Below are 16,865 nucleotides of genomic sequence, written 5' to 3'. Positions count from 1 at the left end.
CTAGAAAGGAATCGAAGGAAGGGGTTTTGACCTTGAGGGAGGTGAGGTGAAGCACACTACTGATCAGAGACTCCCAGAAGGTGAAACTATAGTTACTAGGGTCTGTGTGGCAAGTCTTAACTCTGCTTCTGCTCCAATCTGTACCTTCTGTTTGATCCAAGTCACGGTATCCGTCCTGTATTTCTGCTAAAAGCCTTGTGTGCACAATTCTATTTACTATAATGCACAGTAATGGAGGGAACATAAATAGAATAGAGAGGGCTAGTGGGGAAGGGTGTGAGGGTGTGTGTGTGTGTGTGTGTGTGTGTGTGTGTGTGTGTGTGTGGTTGCTCACTCACGCATGCGCATACACGCTGGTGTTCGGCTCAAAACTGTTTAATCAGCAATAACATGATTCAGCAGTTGGGAAATGTAAACAAGGGACAAAACTACTAGCTTTGGTCAGAACCCTGGAAGGGCCCAAAAGGCTTTGCCAAACTCCAAGGAAGGGTGAAGCCAGCAAGATGCTCTCCCTTGGACTAGGGGCAGAGGCTGGCTCCACCAGCAGATGACTAGTGTGACCTCTGGCTTTTGCAGCACGAGCACATTTGGGATGGGGTTAATGGCACTTTGCAGGGAGCTTCAATTGAGTAAACAAAAAAATGCCTTACCCTGTTCTAATGGATCACATTATTCCAAGGCCTAAGTCTTCATCCAGGCCCCTGCAGCTGCTCTGCAGGTCAGGCTACCAATAAAGCAATTAGCCAATGAGAAAACTCTTCTTCCCGGAGGGGGACTCTGGGGTTTTGCTGCAGTTGCTGCGCCTTGCTTTGGGTTTTTAAACAGGCAACCCAAGTCAGTCCGAGCCCCCTTACATCAGACACCAGGATAAGGACAGTGACATTGTGTGTTTGCTAAGAGTGATAGTTTCAGGGGCTAGTCCCTTGTCCAGCACAGCCTAGAGAGCCCATTGCTTCCTGTTCAATTAATCTGAACCATAGCTGAACTCTGCCCTTTGAACTCACTCAGCAGATAAATACATTAGTTCACCTAAGGAATCATTAATATTTTTCAATCACATAAAACAAACACAAGTGTACAAAAACAACCCAAGAGATAACCAATTGAGGATAGTCCATGTGCCACATTGAAAAAAAAAAAAATCACGAACAGAGTTACTTAGGGAGCAAAGAAAAAAAAAAAGGGATGGGATTGTGCCAATAGTTCAAAGGACAAAGGAACTTTCATTTTCATATCTGCAAGCCAGAGGAACACTAAGCCATAGGTAGCAACTTCCATTTCACCTACACTGCTCTGTAAGAAACCCTGTATTTCATGCTTAAGCTGGGTTCTACTGCTTCCATCAGAGCACATGGCTCTAAGCCCCACTCAAGTGGTTTTGGTATCCATGGTCTTATATGGAGTCAAAGATGCTGCATTTGTAGGTCAATTCTAGTCTTGATTTTCTACAAACCAAAAAAATTATTGTGGCTCAATAGTGCTTTTACATGAACCAGTTTAAATGAGCCAGGTTAGTGGTTTGATTGAAATCACCTTACATTAGGAAATGATGTTCCTAAGACACTGCTAGTCTATGCATAGAAACTGATTTACATTTGTGGGAGAATGTGGGGTGGAAGGGGAGAGAAAGATGCTAAATGCATCTAATTTATCTTTATCTCTGCATGTCATCTCAGAATGATCAAAACATCCCCAGCTGTGTCACTATACATTTCAGTCTGATTTAATTTCACTTCCCACAATTCTGCCTCCCGACCCCCTCCCTCTCCATTCATCCCCCGCCCCCTTTTCATTTTTTTGTTTGGCTTGGAATGTGGGCTTAATGCCCAGCTATCCTAGATGAGAACACTTAGAGGAATATCATAAGCACGAAGGGTAAATCTATTGAACGAGGGTCTTTAACTATGTGGTTTCCTTAAAGGGAAAGGTTGGATCAATAGGATCAATATGAAAGGTTTCCCTGGCCCTGCATAAAAGGGTAAGGGCTTCTCTTTCCACTGGTTTAACTTTACTCTCTGGCAAATGCAAATCAATGGATCTGTGTTTACAACAGATTCCCTAACAGACTCAGCTTGGGCAAAACCCAAAGCCTCACCCCAGGAGGTGGGGAGACCAAGCTGCCCTAGGGAGATGCTGTAGGGAAGAATGGGGAATGTTCTGGTATTAGCCACCAAGCAACAACTGGCTTCTGGCACATCCAGATCCCACTGCCTGTGTGACCTCTCCGAAGAGGGGAGCAAGATGCACGACAGACAGGTTCCTTTAAGAATGTCCAGGAAATACAAAGCTCATGTTCTGGGATCTGGTGAGCCAGTCAATCTAGCTTCCTATCAATATAGATCTAAGAGGCCGGCTGCACAGAAGCTGTACCGAGATATGTGCAACTAGAGAGGCTGAACACTTGAGCCTGTGAGTGCTCATTTTGCCCTTTCTTAGGTGCTAACTGGGTCTTCTTAGTAATGACAAGGCAAGCCACAGAAATGGTGGGTTCTTTCCTCATAATTGTATCTTTCCCTTTAAAAATGTGATACCTTCCAGAAATCACAGGATTTCAAGTCAATACCGGTTACAGAGAAATTATTTTTCTTCCTCCAGGAGAAAGTATATGTGTATTTGATTACAGGAGCCGAAGTCCAATGCTGATTACATTACACTGGAGGTGTGCTTCCAACCCAAACAAAGTCTGCTTTTTCCAGAAAGAGTAATGGATCCTCAAGTGGTGAGAGGCACCAAGGAGGAATGGAGAGCCTCCTGGCCCTCTGGGAAAATCTGTGTGGGATTTTTATTCATAGCAAGTGCCCACAGATTCTAGGAATCATATTTTCCAAGTGAGACCATCTCTGTCTCCGTGGCTCATCTTCCAGGAATCACAAGTCGGGGTTCCCAGTCAACTTCCCTGCCTCCTACCCCCTACCCCCCAACACACCCGGTGTGATCTTTACCATCACTGTTTTGCCTGATACTTGTGAAACATCTCCCTCAAGGGTGCTAAGGTTGGTTGAAGGGAAGGCTGGACTGAAGAGCAGTGGTATTGTCTCTCACCAGGAGGAAGCTGCTCTGTCTCCCCTGCACCAGACAGGCTGAAGGACAGCGCACACACACGGCTTCTTTTGATGCACTCAGCCCATGAAGAGGAGTTACTCCTCTGCAGGAAATGGCATTCCTCAGTTCGGTAGGGAGAACAGAGTCCCCAGAAGGGTGAAGGTAAATACTACCCAGAGAGTGTGCAGATGAAGTTGAAGATAGGTATCTCCTCCTCTTCCCCAGGGCCATTTATCCAGATAATTATTTCAATTTACGCTCTCCTTGTTTCTCTTCCTTTGGCAAGAACCCAGAAACTGAATCTCTCCGCTTTTTCCTATGAGGTTTTCATTTCTCTAGGGATCCCCAGGATGATACCACTTTTTGCAAAGATATTTTCTGACAACCCTCCCCACTAGCCATGACCTACGCGGTATTTTCTTCCCAAGAGCTCTCCTCTATTCCTCTGGTCTCCGGTGTAAGTGGACATTTTAAACGGAGAGAAGCCAAAGGGAGGTGGTCATCATATAAATTCCTAGAAAGCAGACCTAGGGTCCTGGGCTCTCTGAATGGTCCTGATTTAAGAATGGAGCTATTGCTAAGACATTTTGGGGACAGAGAGAATGAAGAACAATCAATTTAATCTCCACCCTACACCTCTCATCAGGAATCCTGCTGTTCAGATTCTAAATGGGGTGGGGATAATCTAAGACTCCCACTCAACAAAGGCTTGCTCAGTTCTCCTAGAGGGGAGAGGAATCTATCCTTCTGAGCTTGTGGATAGTGGGCCAGTTGCCTTCCACTCCAAAAGGAAACCATCTATGCTCTTCAGGGTATCTGGTGACCACATGGCTTTTAAGGAATAGGGTAGTTTGTGATCTGCAAAACTAAGGTGTTCTGTGGGGGGCTGGGAAGCCCCTGGTGGAAAGATAAGAAATAACCACTTGCTTTTTCCCACATTTCAAAGCAGAACACAAGATTTATAGCTCTCCCCACCCCTTTTTGGAGAAAGTAGGAAAACACCCCTTCGAAAGAAAATATTAGTTTTCTCATAATTATATGTAATTACAAACAACTAAAACAGCTCTCGCCCTCTCTCTAGAAAATTCACCTCAGTGCTTCTTCTCAAAGAGCAAGCCACCATTTTGCAAGGAAAGGGATTAAGAGCGTAGCTCTCCCCACTCCCCGCTAGATGAAAAAGGAAAAGTTCTAGAGTTTTTTTAAATCTGGCAGATTAGATGTGTCTCTGAGCAACAACTCCCCCCACCAACACACACACACACACACACACACACACACACACACACCATGGAAGAGCTTGTGGCCTCAGAGTCAGGTGGTAAAGTGTGGGGTGGTTGTTCTCCTAAAATCCCTTGCCCAAGATCGCGGGCACTTCAAGGCAGAAGTTGGGCCACCGCAGAGCGGGGCCGTTCTGAGGGGTGAAGCCCAGGCGTTTGTTACTGAGACTGAGTTTAACAGTTCAGCTAGTGCAGTCTCCAAGTAGGACTTTTAGGGTAGAAACCTGTAAGGACGGGGTTGGGGGAGGCGGGGGGGGGGGGCGCATACATGGATCATTAAAACGCGACGTTCGCAGGCGGCTTTAGACACATTACTTCTAAACTTAATCGACAACGAATTTCAAAATTAAGGGGCTTTCCAGGAACGGTTTTGATGTGTGTGTGTGAGTGAGTGAGTGAGAGAGAGAGAGAGAGAGAGAGAGAGAGAGAGAGAGAGAGAGAGAGAGAGAACGAACCCATCGGACCAAGTAATACGGTGACAAGGGTAGGGAGAACCGAAGCACCCTTTTTTGCTGCCAGGCCACCAACTGAATCACTCCAGGGAGTGCAGAGAGTGTACAGTGTGTGCACAGGGTTGGGGAGAGGGCTCAGAAGTCCTGCGCAAGGCTAAGAAAACCTTAGCAAGAATGGAGCTGGCTCCGCTGGCTACTCGTGGGAGGAGTTGCGGTCAGACCCGAGAACCTGGCCCCAGCTGGCGAAGTGGCGTGGCCGGAGCGCCAGGGATCCTGGGCACTGGCGAGCGTTCTTCTGGGAAGAGCGCGCCGCCGTCGGACTTACTGGAAACGCGCCGGATCAGGTTCCAGATCAATGAAATCTGGGTCCACACGTTTACGTTATTGTTGCCAGCATTAATGCTCTTTTAATCTTCTAAACATTATCAGCATCGATCTCCCTCGGTATACACATTTGTTTGAGAAAGTGACATAACCACACGGTGGAAAGCCTGGAATAAAAATAAATGCGCGGCCCCTCTAATCCACCGTTCCCGGCGGCCTGGAATACTCCTTGGATTCACTCGGCTCCCTCGCGTCCCGCCTCCTCCGCAAGCTCCTGCCGTTCTCAATCTGTGTTAGGAAGGCGTTCTTTGGGGACTAGGGACTTAAAGCACGGACGCCAGTAGTGAGCTTTTCAGTTATTCATCGGATCAACCAGAACACTAACCGATCAGTCTGTTCTGCACGGACGTGGGTAGGGTTTGGCCTCCCGGCTCGTGTCCGGGAACTAAGTCCCTGGGAGTGGCGGGCTGGGCCCGGGTTGGAGAAACAAGATGGTGGGGAAGGCTGGGTAGGGGACAGAAGGAACTCTAGGTGGAGGCCCTCTTCCAGTCGTTCAGTTTAGCAAAAACCGCTCCCCCGCGTCATCTTATACCTGCACCTCGCGGCTGGAGACGCGCACGCAAGTGTGCCTGGGCAGAAACCATAAGGCCAATCAATGCTCCGACCATACCACTGCGGCGGCCGTCAAGTGGGTCCGACGATGTCGGGCTGGTTAGGGGTCTTAGACTACCTTGAACTGAGTGGGCTCCATCCTGACTGTCTGGGGGGCTGCTTTCTGGAGACGGCTGCACTGTCTTCCCGCAGTTGGCACTAGAGTCGGGCTCTGGGAGGGCCAATCTCAGAGACCGGTGCCCAGGAGGCAGAGAAACCTCAGCTGGGAAAGAAATGGCAGCCACGCTATTGTTTTCCTTCATGAGGGGGAAAAAAACCCTAATCTTTAAAATCTCGGTTTTCCTCCACTTGGCAATGAACTCGGTTTTTCCCCTGAGCTCTCCAGGTTCCTCCTAGTTCGCTTTTGTGCTTGGTGCAGAAGGCCCTTGAGGATCAAAGCCCTAGAAAGTGTGCTCAAACCTGCGGGAGTTTGTCGTCCTCAGGCCGGGATAATAAGAACCGCCCAGCGGGATCCCGTCTTGGGCCCCTCCCAGCCTATTCTGCTAGTTGCAACCACTTGCGGTTCTCACCACCCAGCGCAGGTAGAGTTCCTTTCTCTGATTTCTAGGTTGGGACAATCCGAGCCTCCTCAGCATCCTCCCGGGTCCTCTCTAGAGTAACCTGGACTTGGCTGTGCCAGCAGCAGAGAGAGACCCGGAGCGTGCATGGGCAGGCTGGAAGATCTAGTCTTCGGGAGACTGGATGTACTTGACCTAAAAGTAGAGCTTGAATATGGTGGCCAAATCAAAAGGTTTTAATTCCGAGTCCCTCCAATCCCTGTCCAGATGGGTCTCAAAATGATAAAGGGGGGTGAGGGGGGAGAGAGAGAGAGAGAGAGAGAGAGAGAGAGAGAGAGAACACTATATGAATGAACAACGATAATGTGAATGTGTGGCCGGAAGTGGTCCCAGATCGTGTAGGTGCTGGGCTGAGACGGCCATCCTGGGGAGTCGCTGGCTTGCTTAACCCCAGGGTCCCAAAGGCCTGGTCCCCGGCTGCTTCCCAGCGGGGTTTCCCATCGATCAATAACAATCAAAAGGCCTCCCTTTTCTCCTCTGTGTGCTTCTGTTCCCTACTCTACTGAGCACATAATTCCTATTTACTTGTCCCAGCTTTTGCTGCGGTGTCTGAAGAGACTGATCTACTGACCCCGTACTGAAAAGCCTCCTGTGTGATAATAACCACTCGACACACTTGTAGTTGCTGATAAAACGGTGAGATAAAAAGGCGAAGGCTCTTGTCCCTTTTCACCTAGGGTAATAAAAACAGACTCACATTTAAATGTTTGAGCAAGGCCGGGTCCTAGGCGCACTTCCCCTTCAGGGTCCCCCGCCGAAAATCACTCTACACGGTCTGTGGTCTGGAAGGCTTGCCTCTCTCTAAGAGTCACCCGGCAACTCTCCAGGAGTTTGCGGCTGAGAGCCCCAGGTACCACACTCTTCCTCACGCACTGCAGCAAGATCTCCTAGCAAGGCGAGGCTTAACTTTCAAGACCTACACAGGCAGAACGCTAGGGTTTTCAAACAGGCTTGTTCTTTGCTGGACGGGCGTGAGGGGGCGGCAGCGCTCCGAGATGGGCCAGAGAAGAACAGCTGTCATCCAGCCTTTTCCTGTACCCCAAAGAGCAGCTGCCAAGTTCCTTCTAGCCCCCAAGCGCTGGAAGCCAGCCGAGGCTGGAGACCCCTTGGAGCTAGCGCCTCCCGTATTGGGGGAGAGGGGAGTCTAAAACAAAGAGTTACTACAATGGGAGCTGTCACCAGACCTCCACAGCTTTGTCTTTGCTAGGGGCCAGGAGCAAGTCTGAGGAAAATGCAGGGAGAGGGTGCAGAATAAACTAAAGGAGAAAAAAAGAGAAAGTCGACTTTGAACTCCAGAACTGTCCTCGGCCCACTGATTTTGACTGGAGGTCTCTGGATCAAATCTCGTTTTTATTTTGTTTTTGTTTTTTTTCCCTCTTTTGGTTTTTGTTTGTTTGTTTACCCTTTTAGATTGATAGGGGAGGTTACTGAGCAGGGAACAAAATCCAACAGTAGCCAAAGGAGGCGGAAACGCCTCCTCCTCCTCCTCCTCCTCCTCCTCCGAAGTAGTGACCTAGTCCCGCTAGGCAACCATAGGATGCACCCGACAAGCCTGGTTCAGTGGTGAAAGAAAATTCTGGGGGTCCGGAGTGGACACCTGAGCTAGCAGACCCAGAGCGCCAGTGAGCAATGAGGGCCTGATTCAGACTGCGGGAGCCTCAGTGCGGGCTTTGTGCAAATTAAGGCCAACACTAATTGTTCTAGAGCACCAAGCCTTTTCTGAAAAGTCGCCCAGCCAGGCTTGCAGCTGGGTATTGTATGTCCTCACCAGTGGGAGGTCTGGACACCTTGCCCATCTGGGTCCGCTGTTCAGGCCTAGGGGTAGAGAGCAGTCGTGGCTCTCTGGAAGAGGAGTCTGCGTGCAGTACAAAAAGCTCGCTACTGAGTCAGCCGCAGCCTGGGCTGCGTCTTTCGGTCTCGCACCCACCGCCCCACACCGGAGGTTTCAGTGTTCCTAGAACAATAGAGGGCTGTACCTCGCCTCTCGGCCGCTAGAGGAGGCACAGAGAGCCGTGGCCGCTCCAGAACAATGTAACCCGCGCGTTGACCGGTCCCCAGCCGCGGGCTGCTCGCCCTCCCCGCCACGCCGCTACGCGCACAATCAGCGCCCGCTTAATGCAAAGGCGGAGCTTACGGCTTGCTGAGGCCAAGAAGCATTAACTAACTCGCATCTTAATTTCTCAGCACCTCTTCCCGAGAGCTTAACCTCTCTTGGAGTCCTGTCAAACCTCAGCAAACCCTTGCAAAGGCTTGTAGCCCAGCAAGGGCTGCAGGCCAGTGAGGCAAGGAGCTCCTTACTCTGGGGTCTCTTCCCAAAGCGATGAATGTGACAGCCTCAACCTTCGTCTTTGCACCCTCTTTTCAGTAGTCAGTGACACCGGAGTCGGCCAGACTCCGCTCTTTTGGTGGGTCATAAAGTCCTTGGACTAACACCAAAGCCTCAGATAGGTTCTGGAAACGGCATTGTATCCTGTCCGTTAGTTTCCAGCGCGGCAAGGGTGTATCTCCTGCCAATGACCAAAGAAGTTTGCTTGCTTTGGTGGGTAGAGGGGGAGCGAATAACTTTTTCTTTTCTAAGGAGCAACCCCCCCCCCCCAACAGTCAAAAGCATCTACATTAGGAGACTAGGCACCTTGGAAAACGGGAATGTGTTGTCCTAAGAAAGTTCAAGTACACCGGTTTGGGCTAAGGGCTTCTAGGGGACACCAGGAGCCCCGATCCCGCCTCCCACTGTAGGAGGAGGAGAAAGGTCAACACACTGATAAGCGGACACATGAAAGGGAGGGGGCAATGGGAACTCAGAAGCAATGAGTGAGAAAACAAGAGAAGAAGGAAAAAAGGGAGAAGAGAAATATGGGGGAGAAGAGAAAGTGAAAACGGAAGGAAAAGAAGAAGAAGAAAGGGGACGTATGCAGGAGAGAAGGGAGCACACGGCGGACGACCAGAACCCGCGCACAGACCAGCTGCACAAGCACACGGGTGCAGTTTCCCCAGCAGCCTGGCTGCCGGCAGCCCCTGAGCTTACCTGCCAGGCGTAAGGCAGACATGCGCTGGAACTCGGGCTCCTGCAGCCACTTCCACATCCTGCGGAAGGTCTCCCTGCCAGATTTGAGTTTACTCCAGGGTTTGGGATTCCGGAGCAGGTCGGAGAGAGTCCCCTGAGAGCGGCATAGAACCCTCTGTGCGAAGATCGCCTGTGGGATGCTGTAGCGCTTCAGCTCGGCGGTGATACGCTGGGCCACCTCTTTGGTGTTGATCTCCTCCAGCTGTCCCGACGTGGCCACCTGCGAACCCGAGGAGGACGACGGGGGCCGCTCGCGGCTAGGAGCCAGCACTGGCCCGTGGGACTGAGTGTGGCCCGGGTGGTGCAAACCATTGAGGTGAGACATCATGGCCGCAGGCGGGGTGCCCAGGCCTCGGGACAGGTGTTGCTCACCGCGGGTCAGCATGGCAGTGTGGTGCGCGTCGAAATTGGGGCTGAGCATTTTGTCGTGGCCCGGCGGACCATAGTTGGGCAGGCTCTGCTGAGCGTTGTGAAGGCCACCCAGTCCGTTGCCCAGGGGGCTGGCAGCCAGCGGAGACAGGCTCTGGCTCATACTAGGCATCTCCTTGTAAGGGCTGTAAAGGTTGTTCATGGACGGAAGCCCGCGCTCGTCGCGCATGAGGGTGAAGCTGCCACTGACGTTGCCCGACAGACGCTGATGGTGATGGTGGTGGTGATGGTGGTGGTGAGGGTGGTGGTGAGGGTGCGGGTGGTGGAACTTGTCTGACACCGTGGAGATGGGTGGCAGCGGCTGGAGCGGCGTCAGCGTCGTATAGGTGTTGCTCATGCCCATGCCTGGCGGGGACGAGTCGCAGGACATACTCATGGCGTGGTGCAGCGGGATGGAGAGCTCAGGCCGGTAGTCGCTGCCGTCCAGGATCGAGGCCATACTGGTGACCATGGCCGATCGCGACGCCGCGGCTGCCGCCGCCGCCGCCGCGGTGCCCAGCTCCTGATGCGCGGTTGGCGGCGGCGGCGGGCCACGCAGCGAGCCAGCAGCGCCGCGGCCCGCGTGGTGGGGGCTGGGGCTGGCTAGCAGCTCCTGCTCATGGCCCGGGCCCCCGCCCCCGCCCCCTCCGCCCCCGCCGCCGCCCCCGCCGCTGCCGCCGCCGACCGGCCCGTGCAAAGTGCCCAGACTTTCCATTGTCAGCTCCGGGTTCATGGCGCAGCCTTCTAGGTCTTTGGTGAGGCATCGATAGGCGGTGTAGGCAGCCTTCATTCAGTCCATCGGGGCCCGGGGGCGGTGGGAGCGGCGGGGGCTGCCGGCGGGCTGGCTAGGCACGCGTGGCGTGGTTCGGCCAAGGGGCTCCGGGGGGCGGGCGTGGGAGTGCGGGAGTGTGTGCTGGGGCGTGCGTGCGGGTGTGTGCCCCGGGCTGCGGGCGGGCGCGCCCGGGGTGGGGGTGGGGTGGGGGCGGACAGGGCGTGCGTGCAGGAGAGGGGAGGGGGTAGGGAAGGAGGGAGGGATCACCGGGCCCCGCCGCTTGTGCGGGCGCGCTGCCTCGCCATGTCCGAGCCCACTCTGGCGCCGACGTCTTCTGTTTGGGTGAGCGGGAGCTGTCCAGAAGGGCTCTGCCGCTTGCCGGAGCAGCCAACCTATCCTCCCGGGCCCGGGGCGGGACCGTGCTCGATGGGCATTAAGAGAAACCAATCCGCGGCAGGAACGGCCTCGGAAGGCAGACCTTCTCGGGGCAGCTGCCAATGGATGCGGAAGGGGCGGGGCTGAGTGTTTCAGGTTTGGCTGACAGCTCGGTTCGCCACCCCCCCTCCCCATTTTTTTTTTTTTTTTTTTTTTGCTCCTGGAACCAAGCGTCAAGGAGAAGAAGGGAGGAGAAGGGGGGTGCTGGGGAGAGAGAAAGAAGCAAGAGTGCGGGGGACCAAAGGGGGTTATGTGAGAGATGCCGCTTTCCGCCTCTCCTGGGCAGCTAGCTACAATTTGGGTTGATTGCTTCGGTTTCTTTAGTCTCACCTCAAAGCTTTTCTTCACTCCCGTAAGCTTGTGGTACGGTAAAAACAAACGCGCGTCTCCTAGCTAGCCATTTCCCTCGCAGGGAGCTAGCAGTCTAGCTTTTAAAATGCAGGCGCTAATGTGTTCTAATGCAAGGTAGATTTCCGAGACTGGGATGTGCATAATCTATGGGGGAACAGCAGCTCGGACGCCTAGGCTGCCTAAGAGCTGCGGCCGGCGGCGGCAGCGGCGGCGGAAGGTTCACACTGACGGCGGCGCAAGCAGCCCTAATGCATGCAAAGTTAACACAATAACATCATTTAATTACTTGGCCGGCCCATAAATCTCCCAGTTATGAGGCTTCAGAAGGGCCCTACTAGATTGCAAAACAAAACTAAAATTCCAGGAGCTGCGGTTTCGAGGTGACCAAATGCTTGCTCCTTTCAGAGAGCGGGGAAGAAGGGGGAGAGAGTGTAGAACTCGTGGGGTTGGGGGCGAAGCTTGTTATTATTGATATCCACAGCCCCACAAACTTCTCCTGGGGGCAAGGAGTACGCAAAATAGTGGGGACTGCACCCGCGTTATCTTTCCTCTATCAACACACACACACACACACACACACACACACACACACACACACACACACACACACACTCGTACCGCTTATCTCAAATTCTAGAGAGGACGTCTACCCTAGGTTACTACTATAGGTAGGTAACGGTCTGCCTCCGCTGGCATTTACATTTTCAACTCTGGTTTCTAAAAAGCTCCGTGCCTGGGCTGGAGCACTGACTGCCTCTGGAGCACTGACTACGAGGGAGAAGGCTCTCTCGAAAGCCGTAGCTTTAAAAAGTACACCTTCGTCTTCCTAGAATTCCGGTTGTTTGACAGACCCAGGTCGGGAGGTCGGAGTGGGGGAGGTAGTGATTTCCGCGAACTGTGTGGGGGTTGAGGGGTTGTAGAAGACAGCCAGAGAGGCCAACACCCGGCATTGAAAGCCTTAAAAGTAACAGATTCTTCCAAAGCAGGTTGCGCTCCGTTTGCCTCCGAAGATTCAAGCGAGCTCGAGGTTGCGCAGATGTTGCCTTTGTTTAAAGAGACAGTAATTAAGGACAGGGTGGACATAAGTTTGAGAAGCGTGACCTATTTTCTTTTGATCAGCTGTCAAAAGAAGAGCAGGGGGTCTTCTTAAGACAGCCCCCTCCGACCATTTCCAGCTGTTAGGGAAAACTTGATAAGGAAACAAGGACAGCCCAGAATACTGTATGTGCCTTCTTGGGACTAGAGAAAGGTTTAATTCATTTGGAAAACAGTTCTTCTCCAAGTGACCTTTTCTGTGGGTCTCCCGTCTTTTCCAGCTACAGACACACCCCACCACCACCACCCATGAATGTACGGTGGTGATGTTATTCATAGATCAACTTTATTGAGCTCTGGTCAATATGTTGCCAATTATTCTTTCAAATAGCATCCTCGGTGACACCAAAGCTTGGGTAAGAAAGCAGCATCCCCAATCCTTGCCAAATCTCTAGTTTCCTAGCTGTTCACATCTTGAGTGTCACAGAAGAGACACATAAAATAATGCAGTTTGCTGTTGCTCTGGTTTCTCTCCATATTACTTCCTTCACTGTATCTGTGGTGGTTGGGCACAGGATAGTTCGAACACACACCTTGTCAAACAAAAGTTCTCCAGACAGCAACCTGCTTTGGTCTCCTGGTGCTCAGTGACAGGACCCCAAACAACAGTGAAGGGCAGGGCAGGGCAGGGCAGGGCAGGGAAAGGTCTCTCTGATGGACTCCAATGCTGACTGTGTCTTCCAGTTGCTGTTGCCCTGGCTTTAGGCTCAAAGAGTAGCCCTTGACCCCCTAGGCTGATACTGTGTACAAACAGAACACTAAGCATATGCATTTCCATTTAAATATTTTTCAAAATGATAAACTAATTTGCCAGACCACCAAGGTAACTCTGCTCCTGGGAATTGCGTTTCTGGGCTGAGGACAGAAAGGTGAGCTGTGTTTTCTCTCACTGCCTGGCTTCTTCCCTCCTCGCTCTCTTCCTCCATTCCAACCCCCTCCTCTCAATCAATATTGACGGTCTCAGGAAAATGATGAAATCGTATTGGGTGTCTTTGTGTATAATTTCATTGGGTTAAATTAAAGCAGTTTTTTTCCCCACAACGTTTTCCTAATAGCTTTGACGTTTTATGTTCCAACCCAGAACCCAATGAAAGGGATAATGAAAGCTCTTGTTCATTTAGCAACCTCATTTTTTTACTGATTTGGGTTTTAGATGCCCTTCCCCTTCCCTTCTAAAAAGGGAAAACTACTCACTTCCCACCTCGAGACAATTTTAACAGTAGCAACACTAATGAGATTCTGAAATAATGTTTTGAAATACTTTTGTGTTTCTTTCTATTATGTCTCTAATAAAACAAAAGGGATGAGCTGCCTTTTAATCATGCCTTGTTTAGCCCCATGCTCTGCTCAAAGCTTAACAAGTTCTTTAGGTCAGGGTTTTTTGCCTTTTAATGTGAACTTACACTCTACTCTCCCTGCCTCTCCAGCATTTGATTCACAAATAGTCTATGGAAATGTAGTGCCTCGCAGCCGTTTCTGTTAGAATCTGGGGACCTGTATCAGGCTTTGTGTCAGGACAGGGAGATCCACTTCTCTGTATATCACATCTGCAGGTCAGATAGCCTTCACAATCAGAAATGTAAATGAGGATAGAAGAAAAAAATTCAGAGCTTAAGTTAGAAATGGCACAAAAACACTGATAATAATTATTATTATCAGGTTTTCATTTGTACTTTTCATATTGAAACTGGGGAGACTCAATTAAAACAGGAACTCTATAAATTATTCACAAAAAATACAAATAGACCCTAAATCAATACAATCTGGATAAGATACCAACAGCTTTGTTTTAACTTAAAACACAACACAACAAAACAAAAACCAAAACAAACAAAACCCAACAGCAGCCATAGCCTAGTCTGGAAAGGTACAGGTCTAGAAAAACACCCAAACACTCAGTATATACCCAGGCTTAGTGTTGGCCCTAACATATTTGTGCTACAGCCAGGTTTATCACAGCAGCACCAAAGGGGGAGCATAGTGGTGGGCTGTTTTGGACTATTTTATTTTTGCCCTTCCCCAAACCATCTGGCGCGTGAGTGTAGGGGTATTGATCAGGGTGTGTGAGCTGCAGACCCCATGCCAATCCATAGCCTTTCTAGCAATCAGCATCGCCCATGAATTGCAGCTGTCTGTGTAGCTCCGGGACAGAAATCTTCACACACAAAAAGCACCCCCCCCCCTTATCAAACACATCATCCATTCCTGGGTAAGTCAATATCATTTCTTTGTCATTGTGCGAGGGAGGATTATGCAGGAGAAAGTTTTTGTTGTCTCTGTGTGTAGCTGCTGCTGCTGCTGCTACGACAGCCTTTTTCTTTTTTCTTTCTTTCATTTTTTTTTAAGGAAGGAGAGCAATTTTCTAGCCATTGAATGGTAAATGGTTTTCCAGTAAGGCCTCAAGCGTTTATATGAATCGGACAACAAATGGTGTTTAAATATTGTGGGGGAATTTCAAGAAGAGAAAGAAATTCTTATGTTGCTGTACACAAATAATAGTAGTCATAATAGAGGCTTCCTTTTAATGGTGGAGAATTTTCTCCTCTTTTCTCAGAGTCTCTAGTAATGAAGACCCGGCAAGTCTCTGTGATTACACGTGCAGATGCACTGTGGGTGTTTGTGGCAGAGAGGGAGCCTTCAGAATTGTGGCTCGGTTTGATATCTCCATTAGCTTCAATTTTCTTCTGTCTGAAAGCTTGGGCTGCTTGAACACAGGAAGAAGAGAACCAAAACTAAAGCTGAAGCCCAGACCGAGTCTGTTCAGTTTCTCACCCTGTAAGGCCACTGATACCTTTCAAATGTCCTGCTGGATCTAGGAAATTTAGTAATAATAATAATAATAATAATAATAATAATAATAACAATAATAGTAATAATAATAATAATAATAAAGTTTTCTAGTGGCTGAAGCCAAATTAGTACTTTGGAAAAAAAAAAACCTCCTGCCTCCTCTTATGGATCGTGTTAAAGTATTTCTAGGTGACCAGATCCTTCAAAAGCCTGCCTCTAACTGCATAAGGTTGGCAAAAGACACTTTGCTTGGGGGAGCAGGGGGCTGGTGTTTGTGAGTCTTTTCTTCCAGCTTATCTGGCCTCTTAAGGGGAAAAGCTGAAGCCACAGAAGCCCTGTTCCAGGAGAAGCTTTTTGTTAGAGAGACAGCTTCAGCTCTGAGACTGGAAGGTTGAGTTGGGGTGTGTGTGTGTGTTGTGGGGGGTATGTTTGAGAGCAGGTGAGAAGGGACAGCCACCAACCCAAAGAGCATAGGCACCTGCTTACAGGGACTGACAGTTCAGCAGAAGCGACTTGAGCTGAGCCGAGACACCAGCAGATCCACCTGCTTAGTTTTTAAAGAAATCTTTCTCTATCCTCAGAGATTTGGAGACTGGTAAAGTTTGGCGCCCAGTTTCCCTCTGTGTGTTACTGTCTTCTTCCTCTCTGTCTCTTTCTCCTCAGTCCCCTTTCTTCCCGGCTGGAGGAGTTCTAGTGGGCAGTGAAGCCTCCTTGGAGCTGGACAGACCTTGGCTGAAGCTAGATACTGTAGGCTCTGCCAACACACCTTTCTTGTTCGCGCCCACACCCCTTTCCTGGTCTGTTTTTTTTTTTTTTTTAGGCTGCCAACATTGCTGAGGCCGCTTGGAGAAGCACTTCTCTTTGTAGAAAATGTAATAATATTAATTTTTTAAAAAGAGGGTATATGGGAATTGAGAGCTCTAACTTGTGAATATTCAAATACTCGAGTACTTCTTTGGGGGGGATAGGGTGGAGCTTGAGGCATTTTTCGGAGATGGGAGAAGGTTCGTTTTCTCTAAAACTACTTGGCACTTATAAAAAAGCAACTTGAAGCCTGAGAACGAGGAATCCCCCCCCCCCCCCCCCCCCCGCCACCGCCCCCCTCTGAGAACTGAGACTTTCAGTTCTCAGTCTCTCTGGTCACCTTGGCCTCAAAGCCCCGGCGGCCTGGGTTTGGAGTTTGTGGGTAACTTCCTGGTACTTTCTCTTTAAAGAGGGTTTCCAGATGTACTACTCAAGTAGGCTGAACATGAAGTTTTCCTTTTGTCAGTTCGTCACCTCACAAAAGAAGACCGGGCGTGAGGTCCCTTTGTCCCGGTCAAGTTGCGCGTGAAATCTTTTTTGTTGTCTTTTCTAAAGAAAGGCAAAAGTTGCAGTTGGTTGTAAAAGGGACAAATTTAGCTCCTTGAAAGTGGAGCCGTTTTTTTTGTTTTTTTTTGTTTTTTGTTTTTTTTAAGTTGCCTGCAGACACTAAGTACGGCACCACTTTTTAAAATTTATTCTCCTCTAAAAATCACCATTTATTTGTTCTAGACATCACTGTTTTTGAGGACTTAGCATTATTTATTATTACTACGAATACCTAGGACTTTCTCAATAAAAGTGAGAGTTTAAAATATCTTTCAT

The 16,865-nt window shown here is 50.0% G+C and overlaps 1 protein-coding gene across 1 annotated transcript in view; it reads right to left on the bottom strand.

Annotated features, from left to right (window-relative positions):
• Onecut2 (one cut homeobox 2) overlaps nt 1-10,679 on the bottom strand; it is a 50,483-nt gene extending 39,804 nt beyond the window's left edge. Inside the window, exon 1 of the mRNA XM_036204282.1 lies at nt 9,350-10,679. Coding sequence (XP_036060175.1) covers nt 9,350-10,586 — 1,237 coding nt within the window. The 5' untranslated portion in view covers nt 10,587-10,679. The remainder of the gene's footprint in view (nt 1-9,349) is intronic.
• Nucleotides 10,680-16,865: the final 6,186 nt, after the last annotated feature.

The sequence above is a fragment of the Onychomys torridus genome, chromosome 13 (assembly GCF_903995425.1).
Source record: "Onychomys torridus chromosome 13, mOncTor1.1, whole genome shotgun sequence".
Lineage (NCBI taxonomy): Eukaryota > Metazoa > Chordata > Mammalia > Rodentia > Cricetidae > Onychomys > Onychomys torridus.
Note: the sequence above shows the minus strand (reverse complement) of the source record. Positions and strands in the feature narration are given on the sequence as shown.